This window comes from Pelophylax lessonae (genome assembly GCF_965119305.1).
Source record: "Pelophylax lessonae genome assembly, chromosome: 9".
Classification (NCBI taxonomy): domain Eukaryota; kingdom Metazoa; phylum Chordata; class Amphibia; order Anura; family Ranidae; genus Pelophylax; species Pelophylax lessonae.
In genome coordinates this window covers 158,926,495-158,948,231 of record NC_138776.1, presented here as the reverse complement: position 1 = coordinate 158,948,231, position 21,737 = coordinate 158,926,495, and the positions used below count along the sequence as shown (strand labels likewise).

At 47.1% G+C, this 21,737-nt stretch overlaps 1 protein-coding gene across 1 annotated transcript in view; it reads right to left on the bottom strand.

Moving 5' to 3' along the window:
• Positions 1-4,642: 4,642 nt before the first annotated feature.
• MACROH2A2 (macroH2A.2 histone) overlaps positions 4,643-21,737 on the bottom strand; it is a gene marked incomplete at its 5' end in the record, with an annotated part of 29,225 nt that continues 12,130 nt past the window's right edge. Inside the window, 3 exons of the mRNA XM_082269400.1 lie at positions 4,643-5,291; positions 16,005-16,179; positions 19,457-19,546. Coding sequence (XP_082125526.1) covers positions 5,126-5,291; positions 16,005-16,179; positions 19,457-19,546 — 431 coding nt within the window. The 3' untranslated portion in view covers positions 4,643-5,125. The remainder of the gene's footprint in view (positions 5,292-16,004; positions 16,180-19,456; positions 19,547-21,737) is intronic.

The window sequence follows — 21,737 nt, the reverse complement described above, 5'->3', positions numbered from 1 at the left end:
AAAAAAAACCTGCAAGACAAAGGCATACTGGGCTAGTATGCATCACACACTAGCCCATTATGTGTAACTTACCTTAGAACGAAGCCCCCACACGGACCCCCGGACATCGCTGCCATGATCCCTCGCCGTCTCTTCTGGGTTCGGCGGCTCCGGCGCGGTGATTGGCCGGAAGAGACGGCTCCGGCGCGATGATTGGCCGGAGCCGCGATGATGTCACTCCCGCGCATGCGCACGGGAGTGATTTTCCGGCAAGCTCCCGGCAAATTAATTGAAGATCCCCCGGACCTTCAGAGCGCATGCGCCGCTCGCGAGAGCGGCTGCATGCACTGTAAATATCTCCTAAACCATGCCGGTTTAGGAGATATTATTTGTACCTACAGGTAAGCCTTATTATAGGCCTCATGCACACTTGACGTTATAAAAACACCAGCAGCTTTGTAGTGAGTTTTTTTCCAGCGTTTTTTTTAGCATTGGTGTTTTTAGCTAAAAATCACCTCTCTGCTATTTTAGTAGCTTGGACTTTCCCACAATGCAATGCTTGCCAGAATTGCATCGCATGGGTGTTCACGCCCATGGGATAAGATTTAGATGTGGGGGAAAAAGGGTCCTACAACATTTGGTGCGAATGTGGACCCTTTTTTCCCCAGCATCAAAATCGCATCGCATGGGTGTAGATTCGGTCAAGCTCACTGCATTTTGCAATCTGTTTCAGTGTGTCGTTCATGGAACATTAAGCTCCTGTTCACATTGGGCAGATTTGACATGCAAATTCACATGTCAAAATCGGAGCCTATTGCCGGCAACGTCACTGTCCATATTGGTGCAACCCTGACTTTGTGGCACCGCACAGATTCCAAAAAGTAGTTTCTGCACTACTTTTGGCGACTTCAGGGCAATTTCAAAAGACATCTATGCATGAACCCATACAGATTTCTGTCAAAACGCCCCCGAAGTCGCACTGACATGCGAGTTTGAAATCGTGGGCGTTCAGCTGAATGATTTCAAACCTGCCCTCAGTGTGAACCGGTGCCGTTGCTGGCAATAGGCTCCGATTTGACATGACAAATCGCATGCCAAATCAGCACAATGTCAACAGGGCTTCGTGTTTTTCAGAAACGATACCCCAAAACAGATTGCAAAATTCAGTGTACTTGCCAGAATCACATCACACAGACATCGCATGCAATGTGCACAGGAATGCGGGGCGTTTTTGGTGCAAATCACATGCAGTGCTCAGCATGCACCAGTGTGAACCCAGGCTATGTTCCATGAACTACACCTCCAAACAGAACCCAGGCTTATAAAAAAAGCAATGGAATAAAAAAACGACAGTAAGCAGCATTTATTGACGTTACAGCATTTTTACAGCTGAAAAACGCCACTCAAAACCCACTAGTTTTTGGTTCTTTTTACAGCCAGAAAACGCCCCTGACAAAAACTGCTGATAACAGCCTATGTGTGCATGGACACATAGGATAACATGCTGGGGCGTTTATTGGCTGCAGAATAAAACGTCTGATGCCAAAAACAGCAGCTGTAAAAAACGTCCAGTGTGCATGAGGCCTAAGAGTGCATGCGCCAGTGACGTCACCGGCTGCATCAAGGGTGAATATCTTCTAAACACTGCAGGTTTTGGAGATATTCACTTTACCTACAGGTAAATCTTTTTGTAGCTCAAAGAAAGATGTAGCCGGCAACTCAAACCTCCAGTAAAGGTCAAGGCTAAAAACAGCTGACGCAATTTGTCATACAGCCTTGTTCACAGTTGCTGTAAACAAGGCTGTATGCCTAAACGCATCAGCCGTTTTTAATCTTGACCTTTATGTAGCAAATAAAGATTTCCATGGGATTCTAGAGTTGCCGGCTACATCTTTCTTGGAGCTTTGTTTTCAATGGCTGGGGGCCATTTGAGCCAGAAGACCCAGTGAAGGACTCCACCCTCGTACACACGCAACAAATTTCCGCCGACCGGTCTACCGTCTTTTGTCCAGAGTAGTGTCTGTTGGTTGGAATGTGCTCTAGACTGCACACAAATTTTCCCGCACGACAGAATTCTACTTCAGAAGTGATGTCATGTGTTGGATTGCTTTGTATGTGTTCTTTCTTCTCTGAGCATGCCTAGTCTTGCTCTTAAGATTTTTCCCCATCTAAATCTGTACTGGCTGCATGAAAATCGGACGTGTTTTGACGGAGGACAAAAATTTTATAGCCTGCACACCAGGATTTTTTCGGCCGAAAAGTCGGAGTCGGTTGTCGAGAGCACCATACTAACAAGCCAAAATTCGTCAGATCGCTCGTCGGACGAAAATTCCCGGCCGAATTTCCATTAGGTATTTCCACTCTATTAGGTGTGTTCCCTGTTGTGAGCTTTGCTTTCCTAAACCTTATTTGTAGGCTTACCTGTAGGTAGGTACAAGTTCAAAAAAGTTACCAACACTTTAAAGCTGGGTACTCACTAAGTTTTTTCATTCAACCCTGTGGGATGAACAAAAAAAAAAAAAAACAGAGTTCATCATACTAACACAAGTGATGCTAGTGCTCAATCTCCCCCACTGTGCTAAACACAATGATCAGATGCTGGTTTTTCAGCATGCTCATTTGACAGAAACCGGTCGTAAGACGGGACGAAAGCCATCCAGTTCCTGCCAAACTTGATAATTTTGTAACTTTTAATGCATAAAGTGTGTAAAAAAAAAAATAGTACATGACATATGCATCAGTTTAGGAGCATTTTTTTTTTTTTTAAACTGGTTTTCTAAGATAAAAGTTTTGGAAGTAGAAATTTTGCAGGCATGGTAAACCTTCCTACTTGTGCAGAAGATGCACATTCATCATGTACTAAGAACTGGAACATCCTTTGAAGGAACGACATCACAACTCCTGGGTCTCTAATTAAAGCAGTGATGCTGGTAAGAGCTAAATACTAATTCAATATAAAACAGACACAAGCATGCAAAGCAATTAACAGAGAGATCACCATGTTGGAAGAGATGTGTACCTGATCGGTCTTGCCAGTGTATGGCCTGGCTTGCCTGACTTTGCTCTTCCTCCAGGACCTGCCTGTCAACTAGCTGTGCCTGCTTACCCACTCACTGTCTGCTACCTGTATATGCCTGCTATTGCTAGTGCCAGCCTGCTGCCACCCAGCCTGCCTGCTTCACTGAAGACCTCTGGTGATTAACCCTGCCTGGCATGGACTCATGGCTCTGCTAGCAAGACTTGCAGGCACTCTGCACTCCTGCGCCTTCTGTTCACACTATCAGGGGCCCCGAGTCAGAGGTGTAAGAGAGGCCTTCCTTATCAGGTAGGTACTTGATAGACCCTTTACCTCGCTGCTTATATTCTCCATTTTTTTCATAAGTATGTAGCTCATATCTTGCATTGTCCAAATCCAGCAAGCCTACACAGCTGTATCCAAGCTGGAAAAGGCTAGAGCTGCTCATTGATGAAGTTGACCATTGGGGTATAAAAAATTGATTTGCATGTTCTACCTGCTATGCCTAAAAAGAACCAGTACACTTTTCCTATACAAGATCAGTGGCAGCCCGTCCATTGGGGGCGCAGGGACGCCGCCCCCCCTATCCATGCATCCCGCCCCCTAATCTACATGCAGGGCGCCAGATGCATGGATTCCAATGGGCTTTTTTTTAAAGCCCCTGATTAGAGCCAGAGGCTCTAGTAGGCTTCTAAAAAGGGTGGCCTCGGGCGCAGAGCACTGCACCCTGAGCCCACCAAGTTGTTTGACAAATAGCAAATGAATATTCACTATTGCCACACTGATTCTCCTCTCGGCCAATCAGGAAGCGGGTCCTGAGACCTGTTTCCTGATTGGCCAAAAGGAGAAGGCATGCTATTGGCCAAGAAGGGGGGAGGAGACGGCCACTGAGAAGGGACATGAAGGAGCCTGAGGGGGAAGCCGCCGGAGGAACAAGGTAAGTAAACTGACGGAGGGGGGGTGATGTGGTGGTGCAGGCTGGAGTGATGGGGGGGCCACAGCCAGGTCCGTCTGTTGCCCCCCCCGACTGATGGAGCACCAGCCGCCACTGTACAAGATGCAAAAATTGTCACTTTAATTTACAAGCTGTAATTATTATCTCTCACCTTCTCTCCACCACCTCTGTTCATCCTCAAGGAGCAAAGAGAGGAAGCCCAGGGTAAGCTCCAAGAAGCAAATTGGAGCTTACACAGGACTAATGACTCTCTTCCCACTCCTCATAGAACATGGCTAGGTGCCTGAGCATGATCCTCCATATCTGGAAGTACCATGTATTTTTCTTCACTCTTAGCAGGTAAGCAAAAAGAAGTGAAAATGTACTACTAAAGGGGCCAGCATAGTAGTGTTGGATGTCTTACATGGGTAAGTAAATCACAGGTTTACTTTACCAAACATTAAAATAAAAAAACAAAAAATTTTGGTTTAAAGGTAAACTGTGGTATAAATGTGTGCTAAAAGTGATGGCTTGTAAAACACTTTTTTTTAGTAAGAAGGTAATATTCTACAAGACTTGCACTTTGCGAAATTATATGTTTGGCCATGGTAATAAACTACATTTGACCCTTTTAGGTGAAAAGCGTTTAGTCTGACAGCCATGTATTTGGCTAAAAGTAATAATCCAATGAAATACACAAGAGACAAGCAATATAAGAACGTTGATTTTTTTTTTTTTTTTTTTAAATAATATTGTGGTCTTATTTCTTTTGTAAAATCCAATACTACAAATCTAAAACAAGTTTTTTTCAGCTGTTTTTTTAACACTAAATCTAAAATAATAAGACAGGAAAAAAAATAAGAAAACATTGGGAACAAGATTCTTGAAGAAAAACATGGCTGATGACGACAGAGGGATATATTTTCCAGATTCTATAAAAATGCAAAGGGGGTGCTGGCTTGTTACATGAGGGGGTAGGGGGGATTGATAATGAGACTTGTTTAGCCCAAACATACCTCTTCAACCATGGGGAAAAAAATCAATATCTGTCCTTAAACCACAAAACTTCAAACATTGTTCACACCTTCTTATAATTCTTAACAATAAAACATCAGCTCTTGGTCTTCTTATCCTCTTGTTACAGGTTTCCAACCATCCCTGTCTGTAAGCTGTTTCAGCCAAGGTCGGCCTTCTTTCTACTTTGTATCAAGCTTGGCCATTTCCTGTACGTAGATACCAATACTTTCACTGTCAAACAACAGGAAGTAAATATTCTTCACAGTGGATGAGCTGGAGGAACCAAAATGGTTGGAGATGGCTCGCAAAATGACTTGAGCCGCTGTCTGCTTTGGAAAACCATTTCTGTGTACAGAAAACAAGTAAATTGTTAAAAAAAAAATCTATATGCAGTGGCAAAAACAAGTACTGTAAAGGAGCAACTAGGCCTCTTGGCGCTTCATTTTCACTCTAAATTGTCTTCGAAACCCATTATGACTAACAAAAACTAGCAAAAATATTAATCACTTAAGGAGCAGAAGATTTACCCCCCTAATGACCAGGCCATATTTTTGTGATAGTTTAACTGACAATTGCGTAGTCGTGCAAGGCTGTACCCAAGTTAAATTGATGTCCTTTTTTCCCCCACAAATAGATCTTTCTTTTGGTGGTATTTGATTGCCTCTGCGGGTTTTATTTTTTGCACTATATACAAACAAGCGAAAATTCGGAGAAAAAAAAAAAAATATATATATTTTTTTTCATTTCTGCTACAAAACATTCAATTTAAAAAAATTTTTTCATTGTTAGGCCAATATGTATTCTGCTACATATTTTTGGTAAGAAAAAAATCCCAATAAGTGTGGGACTGTGACATTGTGACACTAACTGACACTTTTGGGGGGGGGACCAGTGACATTACTACAGTAATCAGTGCTAAAAATATGCACTGTTACTATGCTAATTACACTGGCAGGGAAGGGGTTAACACCAGGGGCGATCAAAGGGTTAATTGTGTGCCTAGGGGGTGCTTTCTAATGGTGTGGGTGTTGTAATCACTGGATGAACACAGAGACCTCTGTTCCTAAATAGGTGGAACACAGGAACCCTGTGTTCATCACTGACAGAACAGCAGTCTACCGCATTTACATCGGCAGACTGGCGTTCTGTCTCCATGGGGAGCGATGGTGGGTGCTCGGCGTGTCCGCTGGACCCGCCGACTGGCTCCCCCATGTAGCCAAGATGCGTGCGCCCCCACTATCTGCTACATGAAGCGACGTACAGGTAGGTCGTTTCGTGTAACAGAGCCGACCTGCTGAAGTAAAACTAGGTTAGTTTGGATGTTGGCCAACCGCGCCCCCCGTGGTTTGTGGAGAAGTGTAGGCTGAGGCCGTTTCCCACTCTTATCTCACATGATCAGGAGAGTCGCGGTTACATTACCCCAAAAATATTGGATACTTCATTCTTTGCCCCTTTAATGCACCAGTGCAATTTTTCCAATTCTGCCTGGGCCTATTAATACAGTAACTTTGTCCCTGAACAAAAAGAGCCAAACACACGTACCACTTAGTATGGCACCATCCAGCCATAGACTGACAGGCTGCAGTTGGTTTGGACCCTGCATATGTCCCTCCTGAGATAAGTAAAAAGACAGGGGAACGCACTGCCCCTAGATGACCCTATTTGCAAAACTTCCTAAGAAAAAGGGGCACTGAAACCCTTCTTGAGGTAAATAGTATGATCTTTGTGAGTGTATGGCCTCATTCACATGAGTGTTGAACTCGTAGACCTGAATGGGTCATTTGTTTATGCGGTTAGAGCCGCCAGGTACTGTGTGCAGGCAGCTCATGTAAATGTTTGGGGACCCAGTGGCTGCACAGACGCAGCTGCTCGTACCAATTTGTATGGGTGAGTGGCCCTGAATGCACACTGTTTGCGTTCAGGGCTGCTGTGTCAATGCAGCTGGTGCCCTCCTATACGCACGCATGCAGCTTTTGGTGGCTCAAGTCACATAATAAAACAGGCCCATTCACAATCTATGGGCCTCAGCACCTGTGTGAATGAGGCCTATACATTTGCATTTAGGCCTCATCCACACTGGATGTCATCAAAATGCCAGCAGAAATCTGTAGCTGTACTCCCACAAAAGCTTACGGCTAAAAAAAAAAACGTTCTACACCGAATAGCCATCTTTTTCAGCTTTTATCAGAATTAGAGCGTTTTTACAGCTGAAAAACTCCTCCTAAAACCCACTAGTTCTGGGTTTTTTTTTTACAGCCAGAAAATTCGCCTGCCAAAAACTGCTGATAACAGCCTATGTGTGCATGGACACATAGGATAACATGCTGGGGCCACAGAAAAAAAAACATCTGACATCAAAAACAACAGCTGTAAAAATGTTCCGTGTGCATGAGACATAAAAGTTGCTATAGGGATCAAGGATGGCTCGTTTTGCCCATAAATTTAGTAGTTGGTATTTTTCGATCCACTAGTCATTTTGACATGGTTTTGGCTGAAATTGATTCCCAGGATTCTGACAGGTTTACTTTACCCAGGAATTATCCAAAATGTGTATTTCTTCTTACTAGGTATATTGTCCAGTTCCTGGTGACTTGTAGAACACTACACTCGTACCTCCCAATATTTACAGAGGAAGTAAACTCCTGTGCATAATTTGTATCTATAGGTAAGCTATTACCTATTTGTTTTTTTTTAAATCAGATAATTTTTATTTAGAAAACACTTTTCATTACAAACAACAGAAAAACAAAAAGAAAAAGAAACATCCATTACAATGAACTCCGGCCAGGTATCAATAGCACGTAACAGCAGACAGCAAGAGACATTGGAATAATAACAAGCATAAATTCTCCATTCCATAAAAAACATAAATGAATGAAATATGAATCATCCCTAAATTGGGGGTCCCCCCTAGGTTCAAGGAGAATGTACCAGTGCACATAACATTGTCGGCACTCTGATTCATGGCCAATCAAGGATCTTTGAAACCGGCCTCACCATATTGGAAAAGCATAATCGGACATATAGAGAGAAAGAAAAAGATAGAGAGGAAAGATAGAAACACAGAATCAGAAAAAGGACAAAAAGATAGTAGTTTGGTGGTGCAACCTCCAGTCATAAGGGGGAAAATCACAGAGAGTTCCCTCCCCTCTCCCCACCGACTTCCCCACCATCCCTCCAGGTAAAAAGGGAGTATGTAGCCTGACCCTGTCCACCCCCACCCACCAGACAGTTATCCAGGCCCAATCTAGAATAAGTAATGAAATCCACAACAGGTTCAAGGGGCTGAGGAAACTACCCCCCCCCAGGAATCTATTAGTGACCAGGTGCGGAGGAGCCAGTCCTGGCACGTCCAACCATGGTCCCCAGATGCGTTCAAACTTCATGTGGCTGCCCCTATGTAAAAAAGTCAAATGTTCCCTGGACAACAGAGACTTAACCTCAGCCATCCATTCCGCATGTGTGGGAGCAGATGGAGATATCCATTTCCTCGCTATCAATTTGCGGGCGAGAAATAGGGTCCTGAGGACCGCCTCAAACACCCCTGGGGTATACAATTCCTCGTCTAACCAGCCCAGAATACAAAGCTTCGGGTCCTGAGGGAGCTTCAGCCCCCATATAGTGTTAATGGAGCGAAGTACTTCAGTCCAGTAGCGGTGTAATTTTGGACATCTCCAAAGCATGTGGATTAGTGTTCCCTCCTGAGTCTTGCAGCGTGGACAGAACGGAGAATCCCTCCTGCCCCAGCTGTGCAGTCGCTGCGGAGTCCGGTATGTACGATGCAATATGAATAGTTGCGTAAGGCGCTGTGAAGCCGACAGGGACACCTTGAGCACATTGTCAAGTATACCTGTCCACTCTTCCGACGCTAGTGATCCCAGTTCGTCCGCCCAGGCCGATCTGCACCTATATGTCATGGCCCTCGACACGTGTTCCATGAAGGAAGAGTATAAGGAGGAAATTTGCCCCTTCTTCACTGTAGAGTTTACTAGGCTCATAAGTATAACCGGGTGGCATAGACCCCACGGGGACTCCCTGGTTTGTGCCGCGATGGCATGTCGCAATTGTAAGTATTGGTAGAATAATGTGTTAGGCAGCCCAAATTCAGCCCGAAGTGCCTGGAAGTCTTTGAGAGTATTTCCCCTATACAGTTGGAAAATGAATCGGATGCCATAGCTAGCCCAGTTCAGGGTATCCCGGAGTCTATCCAGCTCTGGGTAGTTGGCATTACGAAGTATGCGGGAAAACCTGGAGAACCCCCTATAAGTAAAGTGATCTCGGGCCCTGCGCCACACCTTGTCTACCAATAGCAGAGTCGGGTGCTGGGGAAACGTACCCAGCTCCCCACTTTCTAACGATTCCACCAGCGACTCCCCCCCAGATAAGCCACAAGTATCCTGCGGATCGGGTCGCCGTCGTCAACCCGGGACCAGCCCGTGAGATGCTGTAGTTGGGAAGCCAAAAAATAGTACAATGGGTTGGGGACCGCTAGGCCTCCACTATCCTTAGCCTCCTGTAGCGTCCCCAGGCGGATCCTAGGGGACTGTTTTTTCCATATAAGTGCCCGGTAAATAGTGTCAAACTGTTTAAAAATGTGGATCGGTATCCATACGGGGGCATTATGTAGAGCATACAACAGTTGTGGATTCCAAATCATTTTGATAAGATTGCACCTACCAACCACTGACAGCGGTAGTCGGACCCAGCTGGACAGTTTCTCCTTGAACCTTCCTAGTAATGGGGTTACATTAAGTTTGACATACTTTCTCAAATCAGGATGCACAGTAATACCCAAATACCGAAATTCGGACACCACCTGGACCTGAGACGCCAGGGGTGGCAGAGCAGCCCCCAACGGGTCCAACGGTAGCAGCACCGACTTGTCCCAATTGATTCGGAAGCCCGAGAAGGATCCAAACTTAGCTATCATAGTCATCAGTTCTACCAAAGAGCCCGAGGTATCACCAAGGAACAACAAAGCATCATCAGCATATAATGCAATTTTCTCTTCCCCCTCTCCCCTTCTGAACCCATGGATGGCGGGGTTGGCCCTAACTGCTGCCGCCAGGGGCTCCACCGCCAGGGCGAACAGCAAGGGCGACAATGGGCAGCCCTGCCACGTGCCCCTGTGCAGCGGGAACACCGGAGACAGCATATTGTTGACCCTCACACACGCCGTAGGGGCGTTGTACAATAATTTGATCCATGCTATAAACCGAGGCCCAAACCCCAGTCTCTCTAAAACAACCCAGAGATACTGCCACTCAACACGATCAAAGGCCTTAGCCGCGTCGAGTGACAGTATAGCCCTGTTCCCACAGTTATCTGGAGGAATCTGCATATTCAAGTACAGCCTGCGTATGTTAGTCGCGGTGGAACGCCCCGGGATGAACCCAGATTGGTCCCCATGTACAATTTTAGAGATCACTTTAGAAAGGCGGTTGGCCAGTACCTTAGCAAAAAGTTTGAGATCCGACGTGAGGAGGGAAATGGGTCTGAACGAATCAGGGCGCGTCGGATCCTTCCCGGGCTTCAATAGAACCACCACCACCGCCTCATACATAGAGGGGGGAAGCGACCCCAACTCCGATGAGAACTCAAGAGTGCGCAGGAGTTCCGGCAGCAGCACCCCACTAAAGGCCTTGTACAACTCAATAGGGAGCCCGTCCGCACCCGGTGCCTTCGAGTTAGGGTAACCCGCCAGTGCCTCCTGGAGTTCCTCCAACTTAATGGGGGAGTCCAGGAGAGCCCTATCAGCTGCGGCAAGTTGCGGCAACTGGAGGTCATGTAGGAATGCCAATAAGTCACTCGGGTCGTATGACACCTGGGAAGCGTAGAGATCCCTAAAGAATGTACTGAAGCCCTGCAGGATAGACGGAGTATCAGAAACCACATCCCCAGAGGGGAGCGTCAATCTGTGAATTATCGGGGGAGGCCTCTGCGCCCGTGAAATGGTTGCAAGCATATGCCCAGTCTTTTCCCCTTCTTCAAAGTATGCCTGTGACATGAAAAAACGTTTGTGTTCAGCTTGTTGCTGCTGGATGGAGCGAAAGAATCTCTGCGCCTCCAGCCAACAACCCTGATTATCCGCTGTGGGAGACGCCAGGAAAGCAGCCTCCGCCCGGAGCACCGCCTCACTGGCATCCCGAGCCCATTGCCTGCTCCGTGACTTAACCGACGAAATTTCTTTGATACAAATACCTCTAAGGAAGGCCTTCATGGTATCCCACACCATTCCCGGAGCTGCAGAGTGTCCGTTATCGGCAAAGAAATTAGTAAGATGAGTGGCGATTCCACTGCCTAGGCAGACTGGGACCAGGCAACCTGAGACTCACCAACATCGGGGAGTGGTCAGAGAGCCCACGCGCCAGATAGCTCACCACGGGTGCGTAAGAGAACAGTAGGTCAGATCCCAGGGCCAAGTCAATACGGGACAATGTAGAGTGTGACAAGGAATGACAGGAAAAGCCCGCCTCTAAGGGGTGCTTGCTACACCAGATATCCAGAAGTCCCAGCTCCCCCAGAAACCTAGCAAAGGGAGTGGGAGTCCTGGAACCATCCGGGCAGAACCGTTTAAGTATGTCAAGAGTTGGGTCAAGGACATTGTTAAAATCCCCCACAGCCAACACCGGGAGTTGGGGGTGTGCACCAAGAAACCGGGACAGACACTCCAGCACCTCGAACGTGAACGGGGGAGGAACATATATGTTAGCAATAATACACTTAAGAGTATCCCACACCCCCACAAGAAAAATAAATCTCCCCTGCGGATCAACCAGAGAGGCAAGAGTCTCAAATCTTGTTGAAGCTGATACTAGAATGGATACCCCCCTAGAGTACTGGGTATGAGAGGAATGAAACTGCACCGGGTATTTAGAGGTGCTAATACAACCCATAGAGTCAGTAGTCAGATGGGTTTCTTGCAGGCAGACAATAGCAGGACTCTGGTGTGACAAAGAGGTCCATATGGCAGTACGCTTGCGAGGGTCCCCCAGGCCACGGACATTCCAGGATATCAAAGTGCCAAGTGGGCTAGCCATGATGGGTATCTAGCACTAGAGGAGTTGCCTGCGTTACATCAGCAGGCCAGGGGGAGATTTGCCAATAAGGAAATCCGGTGAGGGACAGCGACAAAGTCTCAAGGAGGTCCGTCAGAGACTCGGGTGAGTCGTGCTCAGCATATCCTAACAGTATAGGTCGTGGAGTTGCACCAAAACAGAAAAAAAATGATGAGGACAGGAACAACAAAAAAAAAGAAGAAGCAAACAAAGTACAGACGATGAGAGAGCACACTTTAGGCGGAGAGCCCGAAGGGCGACTCCCATCCAGACCCCGCAGGGAAACGTCCGTTGGCCCACAGGGCCCAGGGGGGTGAAGTGAAGAGGGCCCGGACTCGAACAGTCCAGAACAGAAGGCCATTCCAAACAAAACTGCAGTCAGAACGGCAAACTTGAGAGTGCAAACTGTTGCAAACAAGGGGGAGACCGTTCAGCTCCCAACAGGGTGAGTATGGACCCCTACGCAAGGTATCGAAGCTCACGCCATCGTGTATCATCAGGCCGCAGCCTCCCGCAGCTGGCGTTCATGGCGGTCCAGCCAATTAACCGCCATGGTGGGATTTTCAAAGAAATGGACAGCACCGTTAGCCACTACTCGCAGTTTGGCAGGGTACAACATGGAGTACACCAACGGTATGGCACGCATTCGTTTTTTAACTTCCGTGAATCGTGCGCGTTGTTTCTGGAGTGCCGCAGAAAAATCAGGGTATATAGAAATCCGCGATCCTTGAATCTCCATACGAGGTTGTTGTCTGGCCAGTCTCAGGATAGTGTCTCTGTCCTTGTAGTGCAGAAGTTTCAGTAGAAATGGGCGGTCAGGGGCCCCTGGTGGTGGAGCCCTGAACGGCACCCTATGTGCCCTCTCCACCGAAAAGAAAGGAGAAAGGCTATCTTTTCCAAAGGTTGTTAGTAGCCATTGCTCTATGAACTCCACTGGCGTTTTGCCCTCTGCCTTTTCTGGTATGCCCACCAAGCGAAGGTTACTGCGGCGCAGCCGGTTTTCCATGTCCTCCAGCCTGGCCATTGCCTCAGAGACCCCAGAGGAGTTCATTCTGACATCTTGTATAAGGGGTTGCATTTCATCCTCCACCACACTAACCCTGCCCTCCAAGGCCGTGGCCCGCTCCCTGATTTTTTGCATATCCTGCCGCATGTGTAACAGTCCCTCTTTCATACTTTTCACCTCCACAGTCAGGTCAGCAAGGGATGCACCATAGGTGTGCACAGCCGTTAGCACATCTTGAATAGTGGGGGCAGGTGGTTCAGAGTCCCCAGGGATATCATCCTCCCTCCGGAGCCCCACAGGAGTACTCACTGTGCCGGCAGTGGAAGCCATGGCTGCATCATCCCTCCCGGGAGAAGGCAGCTGCGGTGCAGGAGAGTGGCCGGGTTGCTTGCTCGTCGAAGCTGCGGTCTGCTTGTGCTGCGCTCTCTGTGACGCCGGGACATGAGCGAACTGCTCCAGTCTAGAGAGCGCCGCAGGCACCTTGTCCTTGCCCGCCCGCTGTGGCAGCGTGGCGCCGCCATGTTGGATTTGTTTGGGCGCCGGCAGGCTCTCCTCCTTCTGCCTCGTCATGGCCACCGATGCGGTCCGGGACGCTGTGGACGGTGCCTCGGAAAGGCAGACACGACTGCGGAGCACTCGGGCGATGTTTCCGGTGGGTGAGGGTCCACTAACAGGATGATACAGTATCAGGATATCGGAGCCGAGGAGAAACACGTCCTTCTACATGAGCCGGTAAGCCACGCCCCCTAAGCTATTACCTATTTGTACCTAAGGTAGGAGATATTCACATTACATGCAGCCGATGATGTCATTGGTGCATGTGCTTTGAAGGAATGGCTACCCGTGCTGTTCCTTCAGATGCCTGTGCCGTGAATGACGGCTCCCCTGCGCATGCGTGGGAGTGATGTCATCGCGGCTCCGGCCTGTCACACAGGAAGAGTCCGTGGACCTAGAAGGAAAACAGGGTGAAGGTGGACGCTGCCTCCAGCGATTACATTGCATCGCTGGAATCTATTATTTTTTTTAGGCAATTTTCACATAATGTGCTAGTATGCAATGTATACTAGCACAATATGGCTTTACCTTGCAGGTCCTATAAAAAAACAAAAAACAAACAGCAAGTGGTTTACAACTGCTTTAATCGCTTGCCGACCAGCCACTGCATATATACTGTGGCAGGTCGACTCTGTTACGCGAAACGGCATACCTGTAAATAGCCAGTGGGGGCTTGTGCGTGCTGATTGCCCAGAGGGGGAGCCAATCAGTGGGTCTGGTGACCGCAATGTCCGCCAGCCACCCACAATCGCTCCCCATAGAGACAGAACGGCGGTCTGTCACAGATGAACACAGGGAACCTATGTTACTGCTATTTAGGAACACAGATCTCTATGCTCATCTAGTGCAGTCTTCAAACTATAAAAAAAAACGATAGTTGAAAAGGATTAAAAGAGGTGCATGGAAGCCAGCCCCCAGTCTGATGTACTCACCATCCAGTCTGCCACCAACCAAGTAGACCTGTCTCATGTTATAAATAAAGAACAGGGGTTTAGTTGACATGCATTTGCAAACGCATGTGTAAACTGCAGGGCCACTTCACCCTGTGTTACCTGCAGTCCTAACACTTTTAATTTGAGTGTCTCAAAAATGACCTGCTTGTCTCGTGTAAAGTCCCAAATATTTTATGAAATTAGGGATGGAGGCACTGTGCTTTACAGGCCAATTGCCTCATATAAAGTCCCAATCTGTGTTTTACACTGCATCCGCCAAGGGGTTGGAGGTGTATGCTTCTCAGCTGGTCATTTTCAGTTTTTACCATCGCAAGAACATCGTTATTAGAGTTTTGAGATACTAGACCAGTCATGGATGGGGGTGGGTTGGGGGAGGTTTGGGCTGCCATCCATCTATTAGCAGCCATGTGCTTCCATTGTGGAGACACTCAAACCCCTGTTCTTTATTTATATCATAAGACAGGTCTACTTGGTTGGTGGCAGACTGGGGGCTGGCTGGCTTCCATGCACCTCTTTTAATCCTTTTCAACTATCGTTTTTTCTGATACAGGGATGGAGACGCTGGGCATTACCTGCTGGTGTCTCACCTAAAGTCCCACATAGCCTACATTTTTTAGGGGTCTTCAAACTATGGCTCTCCAGTTGTTCAGAAACAACAATTCCCATCATGCCTAGTCATGTCTGTGAATCTCAGAGATTTACAATGCCTCATGGGATGTGTAGTTCCGCAACAGCTGGAGGGCCGTAGTTTGAGGATCCCTGATAGTGAGTCCATCCCCCACACAGTTAAAAAGCATCCCTTAGGCACACATTTAACCCTTTGATTGCCCCAGGTGTTAACCCCTTCCCTGCCAGTGTCATTAGTACAGTAACAGTGCATATTTTTAGCACTGATTACTGTGGTATTGTCACTGGTCCCCCCAAAAGTGTCAGGTGTCCGATCTGTCTGCTGCAATTTCGCAGTCTCGCTAAAAATCGCTGATCGCCGATATTACTAGTAAAAAAAAAAAAAAATGCCATAAATCTATCTCCTAGGTTGTAGACGCTATAACTTTGGCGCAAACCAATCAAAATACACTTATTTTTACCAAAATTATGTGGCAGAATACATATTGGCCAAAAATGATGAAAAAAATTGTTTTTTTTTTTTTTTTTTTTACGAACTGTCGATCTTTTTTAGTTTATAGCGCAAAGAATAAAAACCGCATTCGGGTACAGCGTCGCACGACTGCGCAATTGTCAGTTGAAGTAACGCAGTGCCGAATCACAAAGTGGCCTGGTCATTAAGGGGGGTAAAACCTTCCATTCCAGAAGTGAATAATTCACCATTACCCTTCACTAGAAGCTTTATGAGCTTTCATAAATAAAAAAAAGTGTGTGTCTTACACCACACCTAAATTCTTTTAGAAAAACATTACAGGAAAGAGATGCTGTTATCAGTTAGGCATGGTGAGTGCTCTCTTACTCACGCTTGTAGTTAACATACCTGCCACTAGGGAAAGATGGAAATGCCACAGACTTGAGTTTCTTCTCCTCGGCGACAGATAAACAGTTTTTGATGGTCTTTTCCAACTGCTCTTCACATTTGTCTGATCCCCACTGTGGAATGTGGCAGTGGATAACAAATTTGGCTGCTATTCCATTTGCTTGACTAAGAGCAGCTAACAAGAAAAAAAAAGAAAAAACACAATATGACAGCTACTCTGGGAGAACACAAAATAATAACCATGCTGCAAAAGGGTGTCTCAGCTATTGGGTATACCCTGTATTGGACCCTGCATGTGCAGGGCAAAAGCTCCTTATGGTATACATTGCAGTTACATCATTATACTCTATGTGCTTAAAGCTGAACTTCAGGCAGATATAAAATACACAAATTAATGTAGCTCTGTATTTCTTAATGCATCCCTAAAAGTATTTTAAATGTAAGAATTTAACTTGGTTTTAGTCTCTTGCAGTTCCTGTTATACTTACCTGCTCTGTGCAGTTGGCTTTGCACAAAGCAGTCGGGATCCTCCTCTTCTCGGATCCCATGCCAGTGTTCCGTGAAAAACCCTACCCATGAAAATTCCCTACCCTCAAACTTCCTGTGCATGTACGTCATTCAACAGCTGAGCCGCTTCCCACTGCGCATGCTCACTGCTGCGGAGGGTAGAGAATTTTCACGGGGTAGTGTTTTTTAACGTTACACCGCATCAGCTGTTGCCGCGCTTACATTAAATCATCTCCGCTCCAACCCATCAAGACTTCCCTGATCTCGGCTCCAAAATGTAAAAGCGCCGGCGGGTCTATGAAAATATAAATCACGGAGCCGAGATCTTGTGGGATGCCGCACCTGCTGATGAATGACGTGCGCCCACAGGTAAATCTCAGGGTTGGAGCGGAGATGATTTAATGTAGTGGCTGCCCATGCGCAGTGGGACGCGCGGCAACAGCTGATATGACGCGGTGTAACGTTAAAAAATACTACCCCATGAAAATTCCCTACCCTCCGCAGCTGTGAGTATGCGCAGTGGGAAGCTGCTCAGCTGTTCAATGACGTACGTGCACAGGAAGTGACGAGGGTAGGGAATTTTCACGTTACACCGCCACTCCTGGCTCCTCCCTCCTGCCGCTTGCTCTGGGGCACCCAAGCAGGCCCACTCCCGACCCCAGCTCTGTGTGTGTATATTCACATACACAGCTGTGGCTCTGTCCCTGTCCCCTCCATCTCCTGATTGGCTCACTGGCTTTGATTGACAGCAGGAGCCAATGGCTCATGCTGCCAAAAGCCAATCAGGAGTAAGAGTCCCCTCATGGACATCGCTAAATCAAGGGTGGGGGGCTCAGGTAAGTAGAAGGGGGGGGGGGGTGTCTGCTGCACACAGAATGTTTTTACCTTCATGCGTAAAAAACCTTGTGACTTTACAACCACTTTAAACTGGAGTTGAGGGAAGCAGCACAAGGAGCCAATGAGTTGTGCAGTGCAAGAAGCATGCTGATAGAATGGCAGAGCACAAAGAGCAGCTAACCAGTCTGCTTCTGCTCTTTTCACTGTCCAGGCATCCTTACTGCAAGGAGGGGTTTTTACTCATCTTGGAGTTGGGCTTTAATTTATAACTTGACAGTTCCCCAAATGACCTGAGATAAGAAAAGACACAAACTGTGGAAGATATAGAACTTAAAACGGTATTAAAACTCAAAGCCAAAAATGTAATATATTGCAGCTTACCAATCATTAGATGCAGTGGCTGCATTAGCTTTCTTTTTTTTAGGCTTTTTTCCTCTGTTTTCACCTGGTGAACTGGCCAGTAACACACCACCTGTAATTTCAGTGCCTTCACTCTGGATGAAACAGCAACAGATACACCTTTGGGTATCAGCATTTTTAATCTGGCAGGAGGGGAGTACTAGCAGATTTAGATACACTAACACATTTAAGCATAGCTGTGCGCAGCTTAATGCATTCGTGTGTGCACCCCCAAAGCTCAAACACACATGCATGTGTGTGTCTACATGTATATGGCCCCTGCACATTAATTTCCCTGCTGGCACAGTGAAAGAGAAGAGCGTAAGCACTTCTCTTATAGCAGAGCTGGTAGGAGAGAGATTTTTCCCATCTACCCACCGTCACACAGAGCGATAATGCTAATCTGCACTAGGTGATTAGGGTGTGCCCGGACACACCCAGCACACACACCTATGCATTTAAGCCAAACTCCAGCTCACACTGCAGTTACCCAAGCAGGCAAGGCAACATTTTGTTTTCTTTTTCGATAAAGGTTTTTCATAAATAAAAGCTGATCATTGTAAGCAACCCTATCAGTGGTAAATGGTTTGTCTCAGCACTCTTTACTGATACATTTGCTTGTTCTGTTAAAAACCAGCAGACTTACCAGACAGATCACCAGGTGAAAATAAAAAAAAAAAAAAAAGAAAGCCTAAAGCCCCGTACACACGATCAGATTATCAAACGATCTGTCGTTCGTTTTTTGTGGCATGCTAGTCTGATGTGGAAAGTGAAGAGGTTATTTTTATATGAATTTTCCCCTACGACAGAATTCTACTTCAGAAGTGATGTCATGTGTTGGATTGTTTTGTATGTGTTCTTTCGTCTCTTTTTTCGTTTTTTTTTCCATTGAAAACTGTACTAATGAGACGAAAATCGGACGTTGTGTTGACGGACGATAAAAATTTTATAGCCTGCACATCAGAATTTTTTCGGCCGAAAAGTCGGAGTCGGCTGTCGAAAGCACCATACTAACAATCCGAAAATCGACAGATCGGTCGCCGGACGAAATTTCCCTTCAGATTTTCTTATCGTGTGTACGGGCCTTAAGGCCCCTTTCACACGGCGCATCACCTGACGGAGTCCCTTCTGCTCAGCTGGGGATCGATCCGCCGATCCCTGCTGAGCAGGCGGATGACAGGTCCATCTCTGCTCTGTGTGCAGAGACGGAGCTGTCAGATCCCCGCTGTCCCCTATGGGGAGATCGGATGAGAACAGACCGCCTGTCCGTTCTCATCCGATCTGATCCTCCAGACGGATGGAAAATAGGGTTTCCATCCGTCCGGATTTTACGGACAGGATCGGAATCGGATAGCAGCGGGTGTCAGCGCTGTCCCATAGAGATGCATTGAGCATCCGATCAGGTCCGCCCAAAAAAACCCACCCATGTGAAAGGGGCCTAAAAAAGAAAAAAATGAATGCAGCCATTGCATCTAGGAATTTAAGCTGCAATGTAATAAAATGTTTGCTTTTGGGTTTAATATGGCTTTAAGAAAAAATATAGAAGTGGTTTAAATAAAATCTGCAGAAGAGCCATATATATATATACATCAAAATTCAAGAAAAAAAAACGAGATGTGGCTTTGTAAGGAGCCCTGGTAAGTTGAATTGTTAGGATGTGTTATCCAGCTATTTCACCCAATGCCACTATACCCACTACATTACTGTACCTCCAGTCAGCTCCAAGGGTCCATGAGATTTGCGGAGTTCTTTCACAGCTTCCAAGAACTCTTTTCCTCCCGCCTTTTCCAGGGCATTCCCTGCAATAAAGTAAACCATTAGAATTTAATGACATCTCAGGGACAGGCCTGTAGTTTAGTCAAATGAATGAAGATTGCAATAGGTCACATTCAGAATATGAATCAGCTGAAATGATTTAACAAAGGTGAGCCCCAGGCAGTGCAATCATTACATAGAAATGTAAAATATATGATTCATGAAGACCCCCACATCTCATTGAACTGCCGTAAGTTAGTTCGTCAAAGGATAGGATGGAGTGATAATTCCAAGTTTGATTTATTATTAATTGGTTTCTATATTTACCCTTTAGTCACTTTCATTCAGTTTAATATAGGAGTTTATATATAAAAGCTCTGCAGTATGAATTTTGAGCCTTGTGATGCGCTGTGGTGTTTTGCACTGCAAACACGCGGCATTTTTACGCAACACACAGGTATGGCGTGAACAGGATATATAGAGAACAGTTGTTTTTTGTGCAATTACATTGAGCCCGCATTTATTGGTGTCCCTAATTGCTTTCTTTCAGAGTTTTATTTGTTATTAGTGGTGCCCATGTAGCAAACCTATTGATAAAGTTAACCTTGAACTTACAACCTGATAAAGAAATACATTCGCTGAATATATATTTTTTGAAAGGTGTTTATTTTTAATTTGTAATATAACACATAACAAGTGTACAAAAAACAAGGCCATAAACAATTACAGGGCCAGGGCCATTGCACGTTTGGCCACAGTAGCTGTTATCAGCGTTTTTTCTGCCTCCATTCAAAATCAATGGTTCCCTATGGGAGCCTATTGATTTGAATGGAAGTCCCTTCGGGTCTGGTATGGAATTTGAGGGTAGCCCCACGCCGAAAAAACGGCGTGGGGTCCCCCCCAAAATCCATAACAGACCCTTATCCAAGCATGCAGCCCGGCATACCAGGAAAGGGGAGGGGACGAGCGAGCGGCCCCACCCCCCCTGGATCATACCAGGCCACACGCCCGCAACATGGGGGGGTGTGGGTGCTTTGGGGCAGGGGGGGCTCTGCACCCCCCACCTCAAAGCACCTTGCCCCCATGTTGATGAGGACAAGGCCCTCATCCCCACAACCCTGGCCGGTGGTTGTGGGGGTCTGCGGGCAGGGGGCTCATCGGAATCTGGAAGCCCCCTTTAACAAGGGGGCTCCCCAGATCCCGGACCCCCTCCCTATGTGAATGGGTATGGGGTACACTGTACCCCTACTCATTCACCACATAAAAGGCAGTGTATGGAAATAACGACAGGAGACGTTTTGGAAAGTTTATTAAACATCTTCATCCGGCTCTTCTTGTCTTCTCCTCGCCAGGGGTCTTCTGCTGTCCGCTCCTCTCCGGGGGTCTTCTGCTCTTTTGCTGTCCGCCCTTCTGCTGTCCTCTCTTCTTGTCTTCTCCTCTCCGGGGGTCTTCTGCTCTTTTGCTGTCGGCTGTCGGCTCTTCTTCCTCCGGTCCTCCTCCGACGACGTCTCCGGCGATTATGCTGGGCTCTGGTCTCTGCAGCTTATTATATAGCCATTATGGGCGTGGCCGCCAGATGACGTCATCTGGAGACCACGCCCCCTTGTGTCACATGTGACGTCATCTGTGACACAAGGGGGCGGGGTCTCCCGATGACGTCATCTGGCGGCCATGCCCCTAATGGCTATATAATAAGCTGCAGAGACCAGAGACCGGCGTAATCGCCGTAGACGTCGTCGCAGCTGGACCGGAGGAAGAAGAAGAGCCGACAGCAAAAGAGCAGAAGACCGGAGAGGAGAAGACAAGAAGAGAGGACAGCAGAAGGGCGGACAGCAAAAGAGCAGAAGACCCCGGAGAGGAGCGGACAGCAGAAGACCCCCGGAGAGGAGAAGACAAGAAGAGCCGGATGAAGATGTTTAATAAACTTTCCAAAACGTCTCCTGTCGTTATTTCCATACACTGCCTTTTATGTGGTGAATGAGTAGGGGTACAGTGTACCCCATACCCATTCACATAGGGAGGGGGTCCGGGATCTGGGGGGCCCCCTTGTTAAAGGGGGCTTCCAGATTCCGATGAGCCCCCTGCCCGCAGACCCCCACAACCACCGGCCAGGGTTGTGGGGATGAGGCCCTTGTCCTCATCAACATGGGGGCAAGGTGCTTTGAGGTGGGGGGTGCAGAGCCCCCCCTGCCCCAAAGCACCCACACCCCCCACGTTGAGGGCGTATGGCCTGGT